Genomic DNA, 25,260 nt, shown 5'->3' with positions numbered 1-25,260 from the left:
GTGAACGGGGCAGGAGCAGTGAACGGGGCAGGAGCAGTGAACGGGGCAGGAGCAATGAACGGGGCAGGAGTAGTGAACGGGGCAGGAGCAGTGAACGGGGCAGAAGTGACGGGACAGGAAAAGAGACAGGGCAGGAGAGGCGCCAGGGAAGGAAAGGTGACGGACAGGTGACGTGACGGGGCAGGAGAGGTGACGGGGCAGGAAAAATGACGAAGCAGGAGAAGTGATGGGGCAGGAGCGGTGATTAGGCATGAGCAAGTGCGGTAACCGGGCAGGAGCGGTGAACGGGGCAGGAGCGGTGAACGGGGCAGGAGCGGTGAACGGGGCAGGAGCAGTGAACGGGGCAGGAGCAGTGAACGGGGCTGGAGCAGTGAACGGGCAGGAGCAGTGAACGGGGCAGGAGCAGTGAACGGGGCAGGAGCAGTGAATGGGGCAGAAGTGGCGGGGCAGGAGCAGTGAACGGGACAGAAAAAGGGACAGAGCAGGAGATCCGACAGGGCAGGAGATCCGACAGGGCAGGAGAGGCGCCAGGGAAGGAGAGGCGCCAGGGAAGGAGAGGCGCCAGGGAAAGAGAGGTGACCGGGCAGAAGAAGTGATGGGTAGGAGAAGTGACGGGGCAGGAGAAGTGACGGGGCAGGAGAAGTGACAGGGCAGAAGCAGTGATTAGGCATGATCAGGAGCAGTAACTAGGCAGGAGCGGGGAACGGACAGGAGCAGTGAACGGGGCAGGAGCGGTGAACGGGGCAGGCGCGGTGAACGGGGCAGGCGCGGTGAACGGGGCAGGCGCGGTGAACGGGGCAGGCGCGGTGAACGGGGCAGGATCGGTGAACAGGGCAGAAGAAGTGGCGGGCCAGGAGAAGGGAGGGGGCAGGGGAATTGACGAAGCAGGAGTGTTGATCGAGCATGACCAAGAGTACTGACTGGACAGGAGCAGTGAAAGGGCAGGAGCAGGCGCCAGGGAAGGAGAGGCACCAGGGAAGGAGAGGTGACCGGGCAGGAGAAGTGAGAGGCAGGAGAAGTGATGGGCAGGAGAAGTGACGGGACGTACCATGCATATCAAAGAACAATATGTTACGTGCATAGTTCAGTGGGTACTGCTTTGTGTTCACTTCCTGAATGAAAGGACACTTGAAAACATATGGCCTGGCAGTTCAGGCTGGACTGTTCCCATTGGGTGGAGGATCAAGAATGATTTTTATATGGCTGGGTCCAAACTGGAATGGCATGGTGAGCAAAGAAACAATGTATTTAGGCCCATATCTCTGTACTGGGGTGAATGTATGATATTGTTCAGCATTCTGTCCACCAGTTGCTCTTTTTGCTATATTATGATTGAGCAGCTAGCTGGCTGACATGAATATGAAGAAGCCTTTGTGGGTGTCCGTGAGTCTAGATTCTCCTGAAGAGTCCCTTTCTCTTCCAAGCCCTGCTTAACACATGTGTACAGGAGGAGCCCTGTATTCATGACCTCAATGTTTGAGACAAAAAATAATCATGGATTTCCGAACAATGAGAGTAAAAGCATTAAGGTAACATGTTGTTCCTGCTTATATAATTCACACGCTTTACATAAACCTGTATTCCCTAGGAGTGCTTGCTTTTTCCGGAATTAAACCTCAAATAAACATGTTTATCATTGTTTTAATTAAATAACTTTATAAGCTGTAACTGGTCAGTGAAAAGCTAAACGTACTAAAAATTGGTATGTTTTGCTATTTCTAGCCACACCCTTGACTCCGCCCACTGATTCAATCTTCGGTTATTCCCAACCCCTGATTCTCCACCCACAGTTCCCCTACTTTTTTTTCCCCACTTCGACCACTGTGTGCAACACAGCTCAGGTTGGAGAGATTTAAAGTGCACATGTCGGGCTGGTCCTCATAAGTTAGCCAGCCAAACCAACATGCGCACTTGCAGTGCCCACCACTCCTCCTCCCTGCTGCTCTTCATCTCGAGCAATGGCCCACCCTGACCTTGGGCTTGTATGGCAAGATGAAAAATATAACTGTAATAAAAGTATTTTATTACCATTTTATTTTTTATGTTTGCTGTGCTCCCAGCAGTGAAGCGACGCTCCTCCGCACTGATGGAGGAGCCACTGCTACTGATTCCAGCTTTTCAGTCAGGTATAGCTTGGTTCCAATAGCTCAGTGAGCAAGGGACCCATGACTGGGAATACCCATAGCCATTTAGGGAGGAATATCAAACACACAAAAGTTGATGGGAAGATGATTGCAATATGTCTAACCACTGGCAAACGCTTGGGGTAGCATTCCAACCTGTTGGTTTTTTGGGGCACAAAACCACCTCAGATTAGCCCCAGCAACATGCAAATCAGTCTTGACCCTGTACAAACGGGAAATTCCAGCCTGAACTGCCAGGCCAGGATCCTTGCTTACTGGGCCACTGGAATCAAGCTGCACCCGACTGAAGAGCCCCAATCATAGCGAAACTGGTCTTGGGTTGCTTGTTTTCGGGTTCAGAGAAGACCTGGCTTTGATGTTCAGGCTGAAATATTCCTGATGGAGCGGGTCGGGACTGATTTGCATGTTGCTGGGTCTAATTACAGGTGGCATAGCTGGCAAAAGTACAATAGGTTGGAATGCTACCCTGAGCAATCACCAGCAGTTAGACTTAATGCAAGCATTCTCCCATTAATTTTTGTGTTTGATGTCAGTCCTAAGTGACTAAGGGTATGCCCAGGCGTGGGCCCCTTTCTCACTGTGCCATTGAAATCAAGCTGAACCAGACTGAAGTGCCCCAATAATGGCAGGGTTGCTTGTGTCCGGATTCAGGGAGGACCCGGCTTGGCAGTTCAGGCTGGATGGTTCCTGTTGGAGCGAGGTTAAGACTGATTTGCATATGGCTAGGTCTGATCTCAGGTGGTATGATGGACAAAAGAACGATGAGCTGGAATGCTACCCCAAGAGATTGCCAGAGGTTTGACTTATTGCAAGCATCCTTCCATCACCATCATTTTTTGTGTTTGATGTCACTGAGAAGCATAACAGTACTGTCAAACTAGTCACAGGCAGGGTCGGTCTTGCTCTCTCAATCAGGAAATAGTCGCTGTGGCCTCTTCATAAAGAAGCTAACCTTTTTGCAGAGAAGTTGCCATTTGAATACTGCAGGAAGGATCCACACTCCTTTAAATTACTCTAACTGCACTGTCGCTGAGATGCAGCAACATGTAAGGGGGATCCAGCCACTTCCTACTGAGGGGTCCAACAGAAGACAATGCCCTCACTACTTGAAGAGACAACGCTCCCCAAAATACACGAACGATCCCAGCGAGTTGCTTTAAACCCTCATACTCTTCTTGCATATCTCAGGCAGCTCATCAGTTTGAGTTCCACCAATTGATGTCAACAGAATGACTGTGGAAACATGAACTTGGCTACTTCTAGAGATGTGTGGCATTTGTTTGCAAGTCTATCTGGAATACTTGTGGTAAAGATTTCTGGTTCAAATTGCCAATATACAGGCAAAATCTTACTAAGAGTGTCTTCACCTTCATTGTCAAATGATTTTAAATGAGAAGCACAAAAGTAAAATCCTTTCTCGCCCCGGTGTAAAGCAATGGAAAAAACAACTTCCCTGTACCGTATCATAGTAAAGTGTTATTTGCCTTTTGCACAAGAGTCCAGTCAGCACTGCATTCTTTACCACTGCTCTTTGCCGACATTCCCTAGTGAAAAATGTCAGTTATGTATTTACATAATTAGACAAAAGGACAAATATGTACAATCAAGGTCAAATAGATAATGCAAAAAGAATGTCTCAGTCTATTTTGAAAAAATATTTACTGGATTTATTTGAAAAAAGTAGACCAACGTATGTCTTAATACACTGAAAATAAATTGCACGTTCACTTTGGTACACACTGGAAAACGAAAATAAGGCTTCATGGTGTGTTAACTACTTCTTAGAAATACTTTTCTTTATTTTGGGTGGTTTCCTTATTCTGTTGGGATTTGGAACCAGCTTTTTTATTTTCAATGGCTGTAAGGTTATTCCAGGTGTAGGTCTGGTCTCACTAGTCTCTATAAGACTTTCGTCTTGTTTTCGTTTAAGACTTTTTTGGGAAATGTTCACTGAACCCTCGGTGGCATCATTCATTTGCTCTTCCTCAGGAGCAGAAGTCTTTGTTTTATTTTCAACTGCTGTGTGATTAATCCACGCAATCTGGTGAGGAGGCACCTTTTTCTTTATGGCTTCCACTTCATCAGTAAAATGACTAGAGTTTTTTCTGAATCCCAGAGCCAAAATGGATTTTAAACCAAGAACAGGTGCCAGGCTCTCGCTGAGACGCGGGACCTGGCAAGCGGGCACAGCACGGCTGGCACTTAGTGCAATAAGGTGCATGGTGATCAGCGGAGGCTTGGCAGATTTGCACACAAGCACCAAATGCAGTTCATTCTTTTCCAAAGCTCGAGTGACTTCATTGATCCCAATGGCAAGCTGCTTCCTAAGATCAAAGTGCGTCCACCCAGGTTTATTTGAAGCCTCCTCTAAAGAAGATGTTTCTACCCCAGCAACTTCTGCTCCCTTCTTTTCAAGGTCTACTTCACTTGGGTTACTCTGGTCTTTTGTTTCTCCTTTTCCTTTTTTAGATGATAACTTTCTTGGCCTTTTTGGAGCCTCAATCTTTTGGAATCCAAGTTGTTTGAACTTTTCTTGCAATGTCTGAAGTATAAAGTGCATATCCTCTCCCACCACTGTATTCCACTTGATCGTGTATGGGTTGTCTAAAGATGTTTTCACAGGCAGAGGTTTGACTTTCGGTATGGATTTTTTTTTAACAGTTGCAGTGGTCGCCATCTTACTCAGCTATCCACCTGAACTGTGAAGCAAAAACAAACATGGTCAAGATATGCCCTTCAAACAACCAGACTACCTTACAGCCAATGTAATCGTTGAGAAAACTGAGCCCTTCTTAAAACGACGAATGAGTTTACTGATTTCCCCGTTTGAAAGGAGAGTATTTAGCATTACTCAATCGACTGATAGTTTGACTCTATAGAACAACATACAGAAAACAAGCATTGGCAAAGCCACCAGGTCGCACCTTTGGGACCTACTGACTTTAATGGTTTTTAGCCTTGCTGCACAACCTCCCTGATGCTATGCAGCATGGCTAATTGAGTAAGAAAAACCACATGAAGTAGCTGTTTATTTTATTTTTAGATGCCGATGAGGTGGAACGTGGGGGAAGCAACATGTAGAGCGCAGATGGGGGTGGAAGGAACATGGAGGGCACGGATGGGGTCAAGCAAACGACAAGAAGAAAGCGCAATGCGGAGCGTGGCGTGGGAAGAAAAGAAAATGGGCAAGAGCAATATGGAGCTGGGGAAGCATACAAGGGTGACACATCATGTAGGAAAGTGGGAGAGAAGCACACGGGCAACAGAGAGAAACAAGGAGTGTAGGAGAAACAAGCATACAATGGAGAGAGCTGGAAAAACACATCCACTCTTGCGGACTGATGAACCAAACGAAAAAAATAGTGCTTGAAAAGCAAACAGTGGAAGGACGCAAGCCAGGTGTCCATGCTCCAGGGGAGTGACAAACACAAGAAGAGGAAGTAAAACCCACACAAGTTAAAGTATAAGAAACAATCAAATCAGAGAGACCACGCCAACCAGTGGTAAGCAATGGGGAAGGGGCACTTGGCACACAGTAATGTCACAATATGTCTTGCAAAAGACAGTGTATGGCTGTCTAGTAGGGAAGACCTAAATATGTCAAAATGTGGATTTTATTCTACAACTCAGTGCTTTCCTTTGTTATATAAATATAGGATGTAAATGGATATATGAAATCTGCAATTAAAAAATGTGAATCGTGTAAAAATTTACTTTTCAAACAGTCACACGAGATAGAATTTGAAATTTGGAAAGGTATATCAAACAGGAAAGATAAGTGTGTGACCTATGCTGATATTCAAGTTAGCATACTGGAAAGCATTACACACAGACAATGGAAAAACACGATGGTTTGCGGAGTTGTTTTTAATCAACATATCCATTTGTGTACGATTTGCATACATCATGAGACATCCATGCACATTTTCTGACTGCAGCCACCCTACCCCACAATGTATGCATTTGTCAAAATGACGGGAAAACGCAACAAGGATGGGTAGAATTGTTCTATTATAAAGACCTTTACCTTTAACCAGGTGAGAAAACTGCACACTGGGTTCACTTTTGTAGTAAGTCACTACCTCCATTATTTCCTATGGGGTGATGTTACAGTACCAGTGGTTGGCCATGTGTAGTGCTAGAGTTACATCAAAAGTGCAAGTTACTACAAAAGTTCAGTTTGATAATACGGAAAAGTAGTAAACTTATTTCAAAGTATAAACTTACTTAAAAGTTTATCACCTTTGTGAATCAAACCCATTCGATATAAATGTATTGTGCTTCCCAAAATACAAGAGTAACATGCCTACTTAGTGAAATAGCATAATGAATGAAACATTTCCTAGTGACATATGCATGTATCCTTAATCATTATTCAGCTAAGGTTGATGTAGAGCCTTTCATACATCATCCTATCTTGTGTTGATAAATACTCAGTATAATCGACTTAAAAGACATATGTTACAGGTTTAGTTATCTAAAAACAGTCCATATTACATTCCATTTAGTAATCCCAAATCTACCCATCTTTCGAACATGGTAAGTCAAAAAGTAAATATATTGCTTCCGGCAAATATGGCTAGATAAGCCACAAAGTAGCAGTTTTCAAAGCCGTGCAAGGCAACAAACACAGCCCCCTAATAGAAGTCTAAAAGTTTCACTATGGTGTTTTAGGAATTGATTAAACACAGCAAGCTCTGTGTTTCTCTTCGATCTACACAACAGGCTCTTCCTGGCGGCACAGACATTTTTTTTCTTTTTATTTGACGATCTGAGTAGGATCGGAAAAGAAAGAAAAAGATGCGCAAACTCTTTTTTTGGGCAGGTAGCATGAAAGCAACACAGCAGACGTTGGGGAGCCAACAAATAAGCAGGTTGAGCCCAGCCAAGGGTCTGGGTCGGGTCTTACAGCAAATAGCCTTGGACATATTTGCTATGCAAATCATGCAACAAACAGCATGTAAAATATGATGAAGTCTCTTCAAAACTAAAAAAACATTCCTTTGACAATAAAAGGGCAAATTATAACACTGCACTGAGAAGCACTTATTAAAAGTGATAATTTTTTTTTTTTATAGCTGGTAGTCTGAACTCCTATTTGATAGTGCTTGAAAGAGTTTGGGGAAATAGAATATTTGCCTAAATTCACACAATTTTAGAGGGAAGCTGTGATTTATCTAGGATTTCTGGTTTCACTTTGTATAAATCAGCAGGCAAATAGGTGTCCATTTGTCTTCCCTTATGTTAAGGCTTAGTTTTTATCCCTTATCGCAGTTTTTTACATAACGCAAACTCGATTGGAAGGCGGAGCAGTTTACATGAGCACTAGTTACATGACACTAGGTCACATGCATTATTTATAGGCATGGGGAGATGTTAAGACGAGACTTGACCCCGATTTCCCAGCTTTGACCTTAATGCTACATCCTGGGTAGCGGGACAGACCCAAGCAGAATCCACAAGAAAGCTCTGTCAGGGAGTCAGCCTACCACTCTCCGTGCACAATTTATTGCCTTTATTCCAACTACAGAAAAAAGCAGATAAAATTATCATATTTATTACAGAAGATATGTTTAACAACAATTGACGTGACTGCAACATAAAAAATGCTATTGCCCAAGAACGTCTGACAAACCGTGCCTGACAATATTGAAATGCCTGATTCTTTTTAGGAGGAAGTTTACCTCAGTTTGTAATCACTTGTTGCCTGGCACAAATCAAAACAAGCATTTACAATGCAACGGTCTCGCCTTTGCAAAAGTTAGCGCTTTTGGCATTGTAAATGACAAATGTTTTATTTATGTGTTGGTTTTGGAAACAGATAAATAAATGGCATTGTCATGAGCAGTAGAGAGTGAGTAGTAGAGAGTGAGTAGTAGAGAGAGTAGTAGAGAGAGTAATAGTGAGTAGTAGAGAGAGTAGTAGTGAGTAGTAGAGAGTGAGTAGAGAGTAGTAAGTGAGTAGTAAGTGAGTAGTAGAGTGTGTAGTAGAGAGTAGTGAGTGTGTAGTAGAGAGTAGTGAGTGTGTAGTAGAGACTAGTGAGTGTGTAGTAGAGAGTGTGTAGTAGAGAGTGTGTAGTAGAGAGTGTGTAGTAGAGAGTGTGTAGTAGAGAGTGTGTAGTAGAGAGTGAGCAGTAGAGAGTGAGCAGTAGAGACTAGTGAGTGTGTAGTAGAGTGGTGAGTGTGTAGTAGAGTGGTGAGTGTGTAGTAGAGTGTGTAGTAGAGTGTGTAGGAGAATGTGTAGTAGGGAGTGTAGTAGAGTGTGTAGTAGAGAGTGTGTAGTAGAGAGTAGTGAGTGTGTAGTAGAGAGTGTGTAATACAGAATGTGAAGTAGAGAGATTGAAGTAGAGAGATTGAAGTAGAGAGATTGAGGTAGAGAGATTGAATTAGAGAGATTGAGGTAGAGAGATTGAGGTAGAGAGATTGAGGTAGAGAGTGTGGGGTAGAGAGTGTGGAGTAGAGAGTGGAGAGTCTGTAGTAGAGTGTAGTAGAAAGTAGTGAGTGTGTAGTAGAGTAGTAGAGAATGTGTAGTAGAGTAGTAGAGAGTAGTAGAGGGTGTGTAGTAGAGTGTGTAGTAGAGCGTGTGTGTAGCAGAGTGTGTAGTAGTGTTGTAGAGTGTGTAGTAGAGAGTGTGTAGTAGAGAGTGTGTAATGTAGAGTGTGTAATGTAGAGTGTGTAATGTAGAGTGTGTAGTAGAGTGTGTAGTAGAGTGTGTAGTAGAGTGTGTAGTAGAGTGTGTAGTAGAGTGTGTAGTAGAGTGTGTAGTAGAGTGTGTAGTAGAGAGTGTAGTAAGTAGTGACTGTAGTAGATAGTGTGTAGTAGAGAGTGTCTAGTATAGAGTGTGTCGAAGAGAGTAGTGGCTGTAGTAGTGAGTGTGTAGTGAGTGTGTAGTAGAGTGTGTAGTAGAGAGTAGTGACTGTAGTAGAGAGTGTGTAGTAGTGTGTAGTAGAGAGTAGTGACTGTAGTAGAGTGTGTAGTACAGTGTGTAGTAGAGAGTAGTGACTGTAGTAGATAGTGTGTAGTAGAGAGTGTCTAGTATAGAGTGTGTCGAAGAGAGTAGTGGCTGTAGTAGTGAGTGTGTAGTGAGTGTGTAGTAGAGAGTAGTGACTGTAGTAGAGAGTGGGTAGTAGTGTGTAGTAGAGAGTAGTGACTGTAGTAGAGTGTGTAGTACAGTGTGTAGTAGAGAGTAGCGACTGTAGTAGAGAGTGTGTAGTAGAGTGTGTAGTAGAGAGTGTGTAGTAGAGTGTGTAGTAGAGAGTAGAGTGCGTAGCAGAGAGTAGTGACTGTAGTAGAGAGTGTGTAGTAGAGTGTGTAGTAGAGTGTGTAGTAGAGAGTGTGTAGTAGAGTGTAGTAGAGAGTAGAGTGCGTAGCAGAGAGTAGTGACTGTAGTAGAGAGTGTGTAGCAGAATGTGTAGTAGAGAGTAGTGACTGTAGTAGGGAGTGTGTAGTAGAGAGTAGTGACTGTAGTAGAGAGTGTGTAGTAGAGAGTGTGTAGTAGAGAGTGTGCAGTGATTTGAGTTTTACATCAAATTAAAAACGGGAACGGAACAAACTCATCCTATACATTATTGTGGTAGGTGCCCACGCATATAGGGTTAAATGATGCGTTAGATGCCACAGGTCCCACCAACACGCTTCCTTTATGATAGGAGAATGCCCAACATCGCGGAGATTTGCTCTCTGCTCTTCCCGGATATTTGTATTTTCAAATGTATAATGTTATCCTGCTAAACGAAGACGATGCTCAAACTATAAAAGAAGAGGGTTTCACAGATATGTTAGTCCTTCCGGGCAAACGAAATGACCCAAAGAAAGATCAAGTGACAGTTTAGAGCTCCAAGTGAGTCTTAATAAAATCAGTGTCTGGAACGCATAGCATCAAAAAACGAGCGGGGCATCAAACTGCAGTGTCATTCAATCAAAGCTTCAAGGCTTCTGAGCGCTAGCCGAGAATTATTTTTTGTGAAGCACTAATCACTGTGGAAGGTGCCCCTGCTATCCCAGATGTGAGAAGTCAGTCTGATATGAAAATAAGCAGTATTTGGAATGAATGTATTTGGCAGGGGGAAGGTGGGGCGGCGCAAGACCGTACTGACGAGTGAACAGGAGCCATTTTGTACCGAGTGATTCTGCCTGTGTGCATGTAGACAAACCAGGCAGCAGCATGAGCATGTGATTCGGTAAAATAACAAGCATTTACAATGCAATGGTTTTGCCTTTGTTAAAGTTAGAGCTATTGGCATTGCTCTTGACACTCTGAAGCTCCACTCTGCACTCTGAAGCTCCACTCTGCACTCTGAAGCTCCACTCTGCACTCTGAAGCTCCACTCTGCACTCTGAAGCTCCACTCTGAAGCTCCACTCTGAAGCTCCACTCTGAAGCTCCACTCTGAAGCTCCACTCTGAAGCTGCACTCTGAAGCTCCACTCTGAAGCTCCACTCTGAAGCTCCACTCTGCACTCTGAAGCTCCACTCTGAATCTGCACTCTGAATCTGCACTCTGCACTATGAAGCTCCACTCTGAAGCTCCACTCTGCACTCTGAAGCTCCACTCTGAAGCTCCACTCTGCACTCTGAAGCTCCACTCTGAAGCTCCACTCTGAATCTGCACTCTGCACTATGAAGCTCCACTCTGAAGCTCCACTCTGCACTATGAAGCTCCACTCTGAAGCTCCACTCTGCACTCTGAAGCTCCACTCTGAAGCTCCACTCTGCACTCTGAAGCTCCACTCTGAAGCTCCACTCTGAAGCTCCACTCTGAAGCTCCACTCTGAAGCTCCACTCTGAAGCTCCACTCTGAAGCTCCACTCTGCACTCTGAAGCTCCACTCTGAAGCTCCACTCTGCACTCTGAAGCTCCACTCTGAAGCTCCACTCTGAAGCTCCACTCTGAAGCTCCACTCTGAAGCTCCACTCTGAAGCTCCACTCTGAAGCTCCACTCTGAAGCTCCACTCTGAAGCTCCACTCTGAAGCTCCACTCTGAAGCTCCACTCTGAAGCTCCACTCTGAAGCTCCACTCTGCACTCTGAAGCTCCACTCTGCACTCTGAAGCTCCACTCTGCACTCTGAAGCTCCACTCTGCACTCTGAAGCTCCACTCTGCACTCTGAAGCTCCACTCTGCACTCTGAAGCTCCACTCTGCACTCTGAAGCTCCACTCTGCACTCTGAAGCTCCACTCTGCACTCTGAAGCTCAACTCTGAAGCTCCACTCTGCACTCTGAAGCTCCACTCTGCACTCTGAAGCTCCACTCTGCACTCTGAAGCTCCACTCTGCACTCTGAAGCTCCACTCTGCACTCTGAAGCTCCACTCTGCACTCTGAAGCTCAACTCTGAAGCTCCACTCTGCACTCTGAAGCTCCACTCTGCACTCTGAAGCTCCACTCTGAAGCTCCACTCTGAAGCTCCACTCTGAAGCTCCACTCTGAAGCTCCACTCTGAAGCTCCACTCTGAAGCTCCACTCTGAAGCTCCACTCTGAAGCTCCACTCTGAAGCTCCACTCTGAAGCTCCACTCTGAAGCTCCACTCTGAAGCTCCACTCTGCACTCTGAAGCTCCACTCTGAAGCTCCACTCTGAAGCTCCACTCTGAAGCTCCACTCTGAAGCTCCACTCTGAAGCTCCACTCTGCACTCTGAAGCTCCACTCTGAAGCTCCACTCTGAAGCTCCACTCTGAAGCTCCACTCTGAAGCTCCACTCTGAAGCTCCACTCTGAAGCTCCACTCTGAAGCTCCACTCTGAAGCTCCACTCTGAAGCTCCACTCTGAAGCTCCACTCTGAAGCTCCACTCTGCACTCTGAAGCTCCACTCTGAAGCTCCACTCTGAAGCTCCACTCTGAAGCTCCACTCGGAAGCTCCACTCGGAAGCTCCACTCGGAAGCTCCACTCGGAAGCTCCACTCGGAAGCTCCACTCGGAAGCTCCACTCGGAAGCTCCACTCGGAAGCTCCACTCGGAAGCTCCACTCGGAAGCTCCACTCGGAAGCGGCAAAGATCGGAGCATCACGGAACTAAAACAAATATAAACAAGGCAGTGAGTGCAGCACCGCCTTAGCAGTGGGATAGTAGCCTTGATAACATCGGAGCAGCCCCTGCGCCCGGCCTCAAAACAATAAAGGCAACTCTAGAATGCAGATTTACCTGTATCCCGCAAGTGATGTACGCAGATGGGAAAGAAACAAATAGCAACCTTGGAGAGCTGGCGGGGCAGGCAAACACAGCATCGGGAGACGCAATATAAATAAAATAACAGCTAGTATCAAATTATACAAAAGCCCAACGTAACGAATTGCTCAAAAAAGTCAAACATCATGTGTACATGAAGACGCAATATAAATAAAAAAAAAAAAAACAGCCACCAACAGATTAAAGAAAAGCCCCTCCATAGCGGATCGGTAAATAAACTCCAAACGCATCTGTTTATGCAGCATCACACAACCCACATGCCCGTAATATTAAACAAAAAAGTCCAGAGGCAATAATTATCAAGAAATAAAGATTATTTCAAAGTTACCTTGGCGGGGCTTGCTGGGCTTGCTTGTGTGCTTCCCAGAGAGACAGGAGATTGGGAAACGCGCGCGCGCGGCCGGCGCCGATCGCTTTCCAGAGCGTGCGCGTGACATCTCCTGTCTCCTGGGAAGCATAGCCGATGACTATAGTATCGCGCCTGCGCGATGCGCATATGGCTTCGCCATATGCATCGCAGGCGCGAGACCTAAAAATAAATACGAAGCGCTATCAGATATCCTGAAAGATTTTTTTTCCTCATGAAAGACAAGGTAGCTGCTTGGCTGCAATCGGACTAGAATTGGGGAACTGTGTGTGAGCATTAATAAAGCAGAGAAAAAAATAGGTGTGCAACTAGCAGCTATTTTCCTTTGCTGCAGAACAGTGGGGCCTTCCTGTTGTGGATGTAAACTGGCAGCATCCTGGAGTGAATACTAGAGGATAACTTTTTTGGGAGGCAGGGACCTAGAAAGCAGGAGTAGAAACAAAAAGAAAAAGTACCCAATTCCCAGTCTGAGCAGCAGAAGGACCCTAATAAAGTAATTTATCAGTACTTGGTCCATGCTCCATCAAAGGGACAAACACACGAAGAAGAAAATTAAACCAGCACGCATTGACCAATGAGAAGCAAGGAAACACGAGTTACAATGAAACCAACTAATGGTAAATAATGGGTGGGTTCTAAACTCGATTTAATCAGTTTTGCTTTGCTAACAAAAACATCTTGCAAGCAACAGTGCATGCACTGTATCAGGCGAGACCTAAAAAAGGGCTCACATATAACTAAACAATTAATTGGTCCCACAATATCAAGGGTAACTTTGTATAACATTTAGTCTGTGAGCCTGAGTGAAGAAGAAAGAAAAAAAAAAACATATACACTGTGTGTGTTATCTAAGTGAACACTGGCAAGTTACTACAGATATGTGCTAGATCTGGCATCTTTTGGTGCGTTTCCCTGTCTTTTTTCTTTCTGACCTCCTGGTTTTTGCTGGTTTAGTGTCTCCGCGCACTTTCTCATTGCTGTCCTGTGATAACGTGCAATTGCTCCTATTCTCAATTGGATTATGGATTGCTATTTCCAGGATTGCCATATTTGACTTACTGGTAAGGCGCGAGTAAAGTGCACAAAGAATACCAGGGCCTGCAAATCAAATGCTGCTAGTGGGCCTGCAGCACTGATTGTGCCACCCACAAAAGCAGCTTTTCAAAAGGTTCTCAGACCTTCCACTGCACCCACTTGCCAAACCCTAACCTTCCCTTTTATTACATGCGAGTCACCCCTAAGTAGGCCTAAGGTACCCCTATGGGCATGGTGCAGTGTATGTAAAAGGTAGGACATGTCCTGATAGTGAACTACAGTGCAATTAGTTTTTCACTGTTAAAAGGTTCTGTCCCACAGGATAGAATGGGGAATATTATGTCACATTTTACAAGTATATCTTCCCATTGGGGCAAGATGGAGGAATGGAGTTTAGTATGTCTGAACTCAAAATGTAGAAATGCATATTTTAGTAAAGATGATTTTTATGTTCTGTGTTTGAAAATACCACTTTTAGAAAGTATGAATTTTCTTGCTTAGCCATCCTGTGTGCCTCTGCTTGGCAGTGGATTGGCTGTCTGGCTTTGGAGGGGCTGGGGATATGCATTCTCTTCAGACAGCCACTGGGGATTGGGGGGGGGGGGGGGGGTTGAGGTATGTGCTGCCTTTCCTGGATGAGTCAGGGCTGGGCTGAATAGACCTGGGCTGAATTTAGAGTAGTGGGAGGAGATTTCCTTGCACCTGAATGGGCCTAGTCTGCCTGGGACAATGCGGTCTCCACCTCCTGCCGGGACACTGGGCCAGAGAGGACCAAACTGGTTTGGACTAAGCACAGACACTCTCTGCTCAAGAGAACAAAGAGAAATGCAGTATAAATATTTGGACCCAGGTCACAGAACTTTAGAACTCGCTTGCATCAAGGAACCTGCCAAGAAGAAGAGGTGGACGAAATGCTAGTATGATTACTGCCCCCTTGCTGTATTGTTGCTTTGTTGGGTTGGCCTGCAGTTGTTGCTTCTGCCGTGAAAGGACAAGACTGAACTTTCTTCACTTGTCTCGGAGTATCTCCGAGGGCTTGAAATTGAGCTTGCCTCTTGTTCACGAAGTCTCAGGGACAGTAAAGACTTCACTTACCTCTGGGTACCGCCTCTGGAACCGTGGGTTTCAATTGCCACAGAGGGCGAAAGCCGCAGATACAGATACCGCTACACACTCTGTGACCCTGGTCTCACAGGCGACGCCGCACATAGCCTCCACCAAGCGCTGCTTGCACCACGACTTGTGGGCACCGCACTTCGCACCGCCTTGTTTCACTCCGCCGCTCTGGTCTCACCGACAACATCGCTGCTCGCCGACCTCGACACCCGAGACCGCACCGTGATTTGGGGGGCACCGCTCGTATGTTACACGACGCACCACCCCGTCCCACTCCGCAGTCTGGGCCGACCGATGCCAACTCCCACTAACTGGCACTGTCGCTTGCACCATGACCTGTCAGCACCGCCACGAGCACCGCCTTGAGCACCGCCTCAATCCGCACCGCAGCCCTGGTGTCACCAACGCTTCTGGATGACTATCACTGCACCGTTGCCTGTACCGCGACTGGAGGGCGCCGCACCACTGCGCTTCACACCACAACGGTTACCACAACCGGTACACACCGACGGGGTCTAAAAGACCCAAAGTTACTTTTTACGAGTCTGCTGACACTAACGACGGTCCGCACCGTTGTGGTCAGCCGGAACTGTTGGATTCTGTTGTTTTCAGCAACACAGTAGCCCCAGACGGAGCTACCAGCTTCAAGGAACTGCCCGTTCGAGTTATACTTGCAAAGTGCCTATTTTTGAATACTGTGTGTTGATCTTGCATCGTTTTGGTCTAGCTTGCACAGATAAATATTGGTTATTTTTCTAAAACTAGTGTGGTGTCCTTTTGTAGTGTTTGTACTGTCCTACTGTTGGTTATGTGCAAATGCTTTACACACAGCCTCTGAAATAAGCCTGACTGCTCGTGTCAAGCTACCAAGGGGGTAAGCAGGGGTTCTTTTAGGAGTGTATTTCCCTTATCCTGACTAGAAGGAAGTGCTCCTCTTTGGACAAAGGACCAAACCATTGTCAACTAGTAGAGACCCCAATTTTGAAGCAAGAAAACAAGAGTGACAATGAAACCAACCAATGGTAAGTAATGGGTGGGCTCTAAACTCAATTTAAGCAGTTTTGATTTGTTAACAAAACATCTTGCAAGCATTCGCACATGCTTTGCATCAGGCGAGACCTACAAAAGGGCTCATATATAGCTAAAATATTAATTGGTCCCACAATATAAAGGTCAACTATGCATCACATTTAGTCTGTGAGCCTGTGTGAAGAATACAAAAATAAAGAACACATACACTGTGTGTGTTATCTAAGTGAACAATGGCAAGTTCCAACAGATACGTTACAATGGTTTCAGAAGGATTTAAAATAAATGATGTAGTGTCTGCTGTCTGTCATCTGTTCTCTAACGGCTAGCAGCCACAATTATTTCTTTCTTAGAAATGCAATGTATGTCCCGAGCGGCTGATGAGACGTTTCAGCCCTGTCACAGGCTCTGCACTTCTCATCAGAAAATCTCTGAATTTTGCAGTGGTACTGGAAGAACCCTACTAGGTATAGATATTGTGTTTAATGCCCGACATGTTTGAGACTTTTGGTACTGAGTGTCTCAAATTTGTACATCTTCTGAAACAGTGGTTGCTGTAGCACCAGAGCATCAGTTTTACTGTGCATGATGCCATTAATTCCGTGTAAGAACCCACTTCTTGAATAATTCAGATCTGGTAATGGCATTTTTTTTTTGCACTGACTTCTACTAAGCAGGTCAGCTTCACCGCATGGAACGATGCATGTGAGCGGAATACAAAACACAGTGGTCCCAGGGAAAAACTTTCAATCAATTATTACTTAGTACTCAATATTTTAAATACACTTCAACAATTTGGGTAGCAAAATTCTTTATAAAGAGCGTCAAAAGGTAATTACAATTCATAATATTTCAAATTATACAGTTGCTCCACATCCAGTGGAAAGGGTGAGAATAGGAGTGCTCGTGAGTAGGTGAGGAGTTTGAGAACTACACGTGAAGAATGATATTTACAATATATACAATGGTCACAAGGATGTTCTGAATGTGGCCTGTCTGGAGGTGTTGAATGTCATTAGTTAATTTCACAATTCTGTAGATACATCATTGAATTCCTATGTTATCTAGATGTGGAAGAGAAATCCACTCCAGGTAGATGGATATTGGAAAGTTGACGTTTTGACCCCTAAAAGTTGGGCGGGCCACTTGAACCTCGCAGGGGGTCTTCATCAGGACAGAATGGGAGCAATCTTTTTCCCAACACTCAAAATTGCATTGGGAAACGAGGCTACTTGTATAGGGCTGGTGGCTCCAATCAAGAAGGACGGAATTGGCCCCTTGTGGGGTGAAGGGAAGCAATGTGCAATTTTCAATTATTCATGTATGGGCAGCACCGCAAGTAGCAAGGGCAATGATTGTCTGGTACTTCTGGTAACCGAGGAAATCGGATGCAAGTCCAGGCCTTGAAAAATCCACTCAGCCTCTCGCATTTGCAAGTGGAAGTTTAGCAGGTCGAGTTATTTTTAGCACTTACACAACCCTGGTAGCGAATAAGCTTAAGCTGGAAGAAACAGGTGTTCTGTTCCTTCAGAAAGTGAATAAGCAAATAAAACGCTTTTAAATCGTGTTTTATCTTGACACGTTTGCCAACTGTTCAAGGGCAGAGGTCAAATGTTAGTTTGTCTTTTTACTAATTGTTGCTCATGTGTTCTTGGAAAATGGTGTTTAATTTTCTCATTTTACAGTTAATGCTTTTTGTCAAGTGGGCTATTAAATGCAGTCAAATATCCGTTTTTTCTCTAGAACAACATTTGAGCAACTTGTAAATGAATAGTACAAGTAGATCAAAAATTATGAAAGAACTTTTTTGTAAGATTTAAATTGGAAGAAAACAAAATCCGAACACTTTACTTGGTGATGTGCAAATGACAAATATTTGCAGAAACTTTATTTTCAAACATGGTACACTATATAGTTTTAAAACCACATGTCAGTGACAAATTCTGTGGCCATTTCAATGTAAAATCTGCTGAATAAAAATTACAGCGAGTTGCTACTTTTTGCTTTAGTTATGAATTTATTAAAAGTGACAGTTTTTAAACATGATGTGAGATACATTCTTTGCAAAGCCTGATGACATTGCATTGAATGAACGAAGAGGCAAGTCTGCAGTCAAGGTTATCTTATATGTGGCTAGATTTGCATTCTATATGGAGCTAATGTTTAGTCTATTAAATCAAACAAAAGCATTTTCTGTACAGCAGATGTGCTGAATTTGCATATTTGAAAGTGCTCTCTTATGTGATTAAGAAGAAAATGGCGTCTCAGTGAATTAAAATACTTGCCCAGGATCACATAATTTGAAACCAGTTAATGGGTCTAGAGCATTAAAATTAGGTTGAGTAGATTATTTAAGTCACTAGACCTGCAGGTCTAGTAAAAATTTTGGGATTCGTTGAGCCCTGAAGTCTTAATCAGGTGGAAAAAAGCAACCCAAATGACAGCTGTGGCATTTCGTGTCAGTGGGGAGCTGGCTCGTCCATGAGCTCATGGGTGCAGGAAACAGACACTGGCATGGTACTTTAAAGAACGCAGTTGGGTGATGATGCAAGCTGCCGACTGGATCAATGTTTATTTTTTAAGGTTAACACCACTGAATATATGGAATGCAGGCTGCTACCTGTGTACGGCAGCTTGAATCTTCCCAAAAAATTTCAACAACACTCTACATGCTAAGTAGACCGTATGACCGGCGGTTGGGCATAATGCTGCAGGATGACTGTGGGCATATGCACCCAGTAAGCAGAACTCAAGGGCTGCCACACAGTTAAGCTTTGGTAGGGAACACAATTCTATCTACCAGATGTAACAGAATTACAGCATATGAAACAGTGAACATCAAATTCCAAGCGTGCTTGGTTTTTCTTGAAAAGTATGTGGTTCTGTGACAGGGTGTGGGCACTGTGGAGGGTCTGGTTCCTTGTCTTCAGTGGAATTAAGCCATTTCCACCAAGTCCTATGATTGCCGTTTTGTCTCGGGAATATACCCTGCATGGTATACAGGAAATTTCTCATGCTTGAGTGCCAGATGTATGTAAAACTGATATTCTAGCTTTTCTTTTGTCACTAGCATCAGGCCATCCTAGCTAAGGCCTGACCCTAACAATGCAAAGTTCATCACCTGTCCTCCAACCTTTGGAAGGGCACCAAATGTGCCCTTATAGAATACAGTAACTACTATCACTGTCATGGGTGCATCCCGTAAAGCAGTGGCGCTGTGTGCGTTTTGAAGTTCATTCATTTAGGACACCTCTGGTTATAGCATGCAACAAAGAAGGTGGTGGAAGGATTGCTTGGATTAATCTCAGCTGCTGTTGATCGCTCAAGCCACATTAAAGACCATTATTTTTCATCCACTAAGCCACTCCAGACAGATAGTGATATGCAAATCAGTCTTGATTCTGCTCCAATATTCACGGTCTAGCATTACTGCCAGGCCGGGTTCCCACAACCAACCCAGACCAGTTTCAACCTAATATGGTTTCATCAGTAAGGTATAGCTGAAGCTCTATTATGGTCCAGTCAGCACAGAACCCACGTTTGGGCATACCAGCTACACTTACGGTACCTAATGTAACAAACAACAAGATGATGAAAGGAATACTTTAATTAAATCCTTGCCACTGGTAAGAGTTTCCCCATGCAGTGAAGTGTACTGCCTGCATTCCTTTGGCTGGAGAGTGAAGACACAGACACTGCTGAACGGTGATGAAAAAAAGGGGCTACCTTTAGAAATTCATTAAGATTTCAAGCAAGTATCTACTGATTAGTTCTTGTTGAGCAATGCCATTTGGTAGAAGGTAGGGGGTGAAATGTGGGTCTGCAGTTTTTGTTCACAGTGATAAAGTTTCCAGGTCAGGCTTGGAACTTTGTCTCCAATTACTGCTTCAGGAAGGCTAATGATAGCCAGGTGTAGAGATCACACACTTCATTGTGCCCCTTGTGCGGGTACTACTGCTTGGAATCAGCCGTAGTTCTACTTGCTGTGAAAAGCATCTCTTTACACACATGGTGTATATGGAGAGCAGCCTGGGAATTAAATCGGAAATGGACCAGTTTTGAACCATGTGACGTGGATCCACATGCCTCGTTTGGAAAAGGTGTAATAAAATTGGGATCCAAACAACCCCATTCTGTTCCAGTCCCAGGTACTTCTTGACCAACGACGGCAGTGGTTCTCAGAGTACTCGAAGACTGATGTGGCTGATGTGGGTGAAGCTTGCCTGACAGCCACTCTCCTAGAGGTGAGGTGCCATCACCTGAAGTCAACATTTTCTGCTGGACGAGCTGAGGTAGTAACTGCCTGATGCATCTGGTAGCCGACTGCCTGGTAGAGAGAGCGCGAGGAATGTGCCCAGCCCTGTAGGAGAAAAGGATGTTCTGGAGGCAAAATCTAACCTTTTCTAAGTGATCCAGGAGAGACCTGGTCCTCCTGGAGTATTTGTGCAATTTGTGAGGAATTGTAAATAAGTCTTTTTCACAAAGAATGATTCTATAGCGCCGAATATGCCTGTTGTGGCCTGAGTGACTGGTCCTGCCACCATAACAAGAACAAAAGTGACCAAATTCCCACAGAAAGCCCAAATTGACCACAGGCTGCAATAGCCCCCGGTCTCACCAGAGGGCTCAGCTTGAGATGCCTGTGACCTCCAGGCTGAGTGCCCGTCTGCAGACAAACCCCGGATGACTGCCGTGGCAAAAATGCTGCTTCCACGTTCACCTGCCTTCTACAGCCAAATTAGTAAACATTGCCCTGTGTGCAGTAACTGCAGTGTTATCCTGCAATGGAGAAGTCCACCGCATGAGGGAGAGTATGCCACCTTCACCCACCACAAAGATCAGAGGGCCACCAAACTCCAACAGATAAACACCAGGGCTTAACAGCACCAGGAGACAAGAAAGACTGAGGAACAAAGGTGATTCCATCATGCCATGCTTTGGACTTTCGACACAAAAGGTGCTAGAGACATTGAACTTAGTTGCCTAAATTAAAGCTTGAGATCCTTTGAGCTATCTGCACCAGAGCCTAAGCCTTGCTTATGCCCATAGCATAGAGCATATGGTAATAGTGGAATCTCGATCCCAGGGAAAAGAGAATACAGTTACAGTGGCGGAAAGGGGATTGTAGTGCCTCGCTGTTTAAGGAACTTGCAACAGCCCTGTATGATAGGTCAACTGGATGGTTTAGTATTTCGTTTTGCTGTGCTGTGGAATTAAAAGGGTTTTCTTTTTTTATAAAAATAAGCGAGGGCTGGACATCACATTATTATATATGGTGTTTCACTATTGAGTTGAGATCCTGCCCCCCACTACTTCCTACAGAAGCATGTCACTTCTTGCCTTTGTTACCATGATAGTGAAGTCTGGAAAATTGTTGTACCTGGCCCCGTCTGCAGATTGATAGACCAATAAGATACATACAACAGTCACACAAAAAAAGGGGGGAGAACAATAAACTTAAAGACATAACCAAGCTGCCATATATCTTCTCCTGTCTAGTCAAAGCATGGCTTTGACAGCACAACCCCCCCCCCCCCATCACCACACACACGCATTTTGAGATGGCAACTGAAGAATAAACAGTTGCAGACAGAATATTTCTCTCTGTAGCCATGCTGCACATTGTCGGTCTGGGCTAACTGGAGAAAATGAAAGACCGCAATTAAATAATTAGAAAAAAGGAAGGGAGCCCAAAGCCTCTACCAAATGTGCCCCATAGTTCCAGCTTTTCAAGGAGTCACTTGTGAAGTGTAGCATGATTTCAGACAGGCACATTCTGTCCCCATGCTGGATCTTCATTGTCTGCAGAAACATTTAAAACAGAAACTCATACCTTTAAATCTTATGATTACTCATGCATATATGTGTGTGTGTGTGGGTTCAGTTTAATTTAAGCTGTACCAAGTGTATTTAAGAAACTCCATGGCCTAACACTAATTGAATAACCATACTAGATATACTGAACATAAAGGAATAACCTCTGGTTTTAAACAGAAGAGAGAAGAATGCAGCTTGTGTCTGAACTACACAATATGCAATACTGTATTCAGATACCACCTTGGCCACTTAATAAAATTATGTGATCCACAGCCGATCATTTTACTTCACTACGTATCATTTACCGTAACCATCCAGTTTGAAACTACATGAAAATAATTCCGTACAGGACCTGCAATTTACAAAAACCTCACTAATATATGGTTGTTATAACTTAATAACAAAATTCCGTAAACCGAGAACATGACATACTGACCCACTTCAGGTAGGTCGTGGCAATGTTGCCAGGACAGGAGGGTATGTTTGAATGTTCCATATTTAAAAAATATTACTTTCAATAAATGTGTTGTGACTTAACTATTAAATGAATACATCAAATAGAGGGACGAGGAAAGGTTGTCCTATCTGTTCCCCGGAACTCAGTAGAGATTATCAAAAATGGATAGGACACTTGTTACCACTTATACCAAGAGAAATATATTGTAAAATATATTGTGAAACCCTCATAAACGTTGTGTATAACGAGAAGCGGTATATCTTATTCTCCGCCCCACATAAACGTTTTGGCAGCAATCATCGGGTTTGACAAAATTGTGTATTGCCTAGCCTCGCCCGAGGCTTTCTCTGGTTTTTTCGTGGCAGTCTCCAGAGATAAAAAATTCGAATAACCCCAACAGAAAAGGCACAAAAAGGGATAAAATAGTTTCCAACCGATTAAGATACTCTTTATTATTAGTATCGGTGGACAACTAGTTTAAAAGAAGTTGGTATGCTCGCTGGAAAATTAGGAATCCATAGCATATATTAGTAGTATTGACAAAACGTCGACATATTTCTGCTCTGTTGGCCCGTGGGTCTAAGAGCATTCGTCAGGACAAAAAACAACAATAAACAGAGATCTACCTATCACTATTTGTGATGTAGGGGGGTAGAGGTGTAATTTACAATCTTACCCTTACGTGGTTCTATGTAGTCACCTCTAAATCAGGTGAACTTAAGTGTGCGAACCTTAATTGTGTTTAGAAAAAGGTTCCCTCAGGAGGTCCCAGGCCGCAGCGGAAATGTGTTCCGCGTCTTGTGCTGGCTCTGCGTCCAGGAGGCAGAGCCAGCACAAGACGCGGGTAAGGGTAAGATTGTAAATTACACCTCTACCCCCCTACATCACAAATAGTGATAGGTAGATCTCTGTTTATTGTTGTTTTTTGTCCTGACGAATGCTCTTAGACCCACGGGCCAACAGAGCAGAAATATGTCGACGTTTTGTCAATACTACTAATATATGCTATGGATTCCTAATTTTCCAGCGAGCATACCAACTTCTTTTAAACTAGTTGTCCACCGATACTAATAATAAAGAGTATCTTAATCGGTTGGAAACTATTTTATCCCTTTTTGTGCCTTTTCTGTTGGGGTTATTCGAATTTTTTATCTCTGGAGACTGCCACGAAAAAACCAGAGAAAGCCTCGGGCGAGGCTAGGCAATACACAATTTTGTCAAACCCGATGATTGCTGCCAAAACGTTTATGTGGGGCGGAGAATAAGATATACCGCTTCTCGTTATACACAACGTTTATGAGGGTTTCACAATATATTTTACAATATATTTCTCTTGGTATAAGTGGTAACAAGAATCGTGACTTAACTATTGCCATTCCTTTTCCTTAGCTACACCTTCCCCACTGTTCAGCCAGGATGAGTGCTGGAGTGCTTGGTGATGTGTAGAATGATGGATGCTTGGTGATGTCTTAGAATGCATGTGTGCCTGGTGATATGCGGATTGTGAGTTGGATTGTGCAGGCTGAGCAGCAGGGAGGCTGCTCCTGTGGGGCTATCCACTATCTAGATACTATCCGTTATCATCCATCGACTTACCTGGAACTTACCTTGTAACTTAGCTTAAATAAACCATCTATAGAATATACAACTCGGTTAATGGACTAAGTATTACAACAAAAGGTCACTTGATTCAGTGACATAATCGCTTGAACTTACAGAGGTACTCAAAACCCTTCAAAATACAGGTTTTCATTTTCAAGTTTATATTATACTTTTTCAGGACATCTGTTGTCTTATTTATATCTTTACATGAATCGGTTCGAAACGTAGCTCATAGAGGCAAACCTGCCATGACTGGGCTCCCCAAGGATGGCCGTGCGCCCCCAGAAACATAGTGTCTCCTACGCAATTGCACCAATTCGGTATCTTAGACTCCTCGATGCGAAGCCAGAACTCGCGGCACACCTGCTGCCAGCCCACCCACTGCAGGCGAGATTTTCATCAAATAACCGAACCCACCTCCAAAGCCCCTCTGATAGCCTCGCAGTCGTAAGCAGCTTCAGCCAGAGATGGCACGGAGAGGCATGTGGAAAGCTTTCTTATTGCCACTTTCATGGGAAATTTCTGATAGGTCAGAAACACATGCTCCGCCCCGGAACAAGCAGTCCACTCACCCGGAAAGAGATCTCTTTCCGCTTTGCCCCGGAAGAGGCCGTGCCTGAAGCGATCACCAGCCACACACTAGCCGCTGTTTTTTAGGACACAACATATTTTCAGTTGCATTTTCCCCCCTCCTGAAACGTAGTCGACTCTGGAACCCCTTCAGGGTTGTAAACGTTTCCGGTCCGCATGACTGTCGATTTTTTCCTAATCTGAACTGCTTTTAATCTAGGCTGAGCGGTAGCCTGAGAGAGTGCTTTGGCGTCGGGCTTCGTGTCACTTTGTAGTAAATGATGCCAAGCCTCAAATTGTCGTGGTGTCAGCTGGGGCGATAGCGGAGGGTTTTGGGGAGAGGTGCGCCAACACAGGGACGGCTACCCAAACCAAGGGTCTGGTTAGGCTCGAAAAGCCTGTTCACAGGCTGAACTATAAAAATATTTAAGCATATAAATGGTGTAACAAACCACATGCAACAATATGATAACGTCTCTTCAAAACGTGAAAGCGTTTTTCCTTATATCAGTTTGCATGACAGCAGAGAGGCGTTTATTAAAATGTATAGGTATTTACCTCTTACCTACCTGACAGCCAAAGCTGTGTGGTTGAGAATTTCCTTTGGCGAGCTTAACAAGAATTTATGTGCTTATAGCCCGCCCATTAGTTGGCTTTATTGCACTCTTATTTGATGGCTTTCCTTGTCAATTTGTGTGTTTTTCCCTCACATACATGAAGCCTTCTTATTACCTTTTAACTTGGCTGACTTGTGTCCTTCTGCTGCTCACTTTTAGGTAATTACTTTTTTCTTTTTGGTTAAGTTCTCCATGAGTGTGCACAAGTGTTTCAACTCGTGTTCTATTCCTCTGGCATAACCTCTGCCAGGTGCTTGATGTGTGTTTTGCATTCTACCACGTGTGCTTCCCCACCTTGCTCTCTTCACCGAACCCCCTGCAATCC

At 44.4% G+C, this 25,260-nt stretch overlaps 1 protein-coding gene across 1 annotated transcript; it reads right to left on the bottom strand.

Moving 5' to 3' along the window:
• Positions 1 to 3,786: 3,786 nt before the first annotated feature.
• RPP38 (ribonuclease P/MRP subunit p38) lies at positions 3,787 to 24,318 on the bottom strand. The gene is made up of 2 exons (XM_078664400.1): positions 24,166 to 24,318; positions 3,787 to 4,843 (listed from the first exon to the last, which is right to left on the bottom strand). Exon 2 carries the CDS (start codon positions 4,819 to 4,821, stop codon positions 3,919 to 3,921), a length of 903 nt encoding a protein of 300 aa, XP_078520526.1. The 5' UTR covers positions 4,822 to 4,843; positions 24,166 to 24,318; the 3' UTR covers positions 3,787 to 3,918.
• Positions 24,319 to 25,260: the final 942 nt, after the last annotated feature.

This window comes from Lissotriton helveticus, chromosome 10, assembly GCF_964261635.1.
Source record: "Lissotriton helveticus chromosome 10, aLisHel1.1, whole genome shotgun sequence".
NCBI classification, from domain to species: domain Eukaryota; kingdom Metazoa; phylum Chordata; class Amphibia; order Caudata; family Salamandridae; genus Lissotriton; species Lissotriton helveticus.
This window is presented reverse-complemented; position numbering and strand designations above follow the sequence as displayed.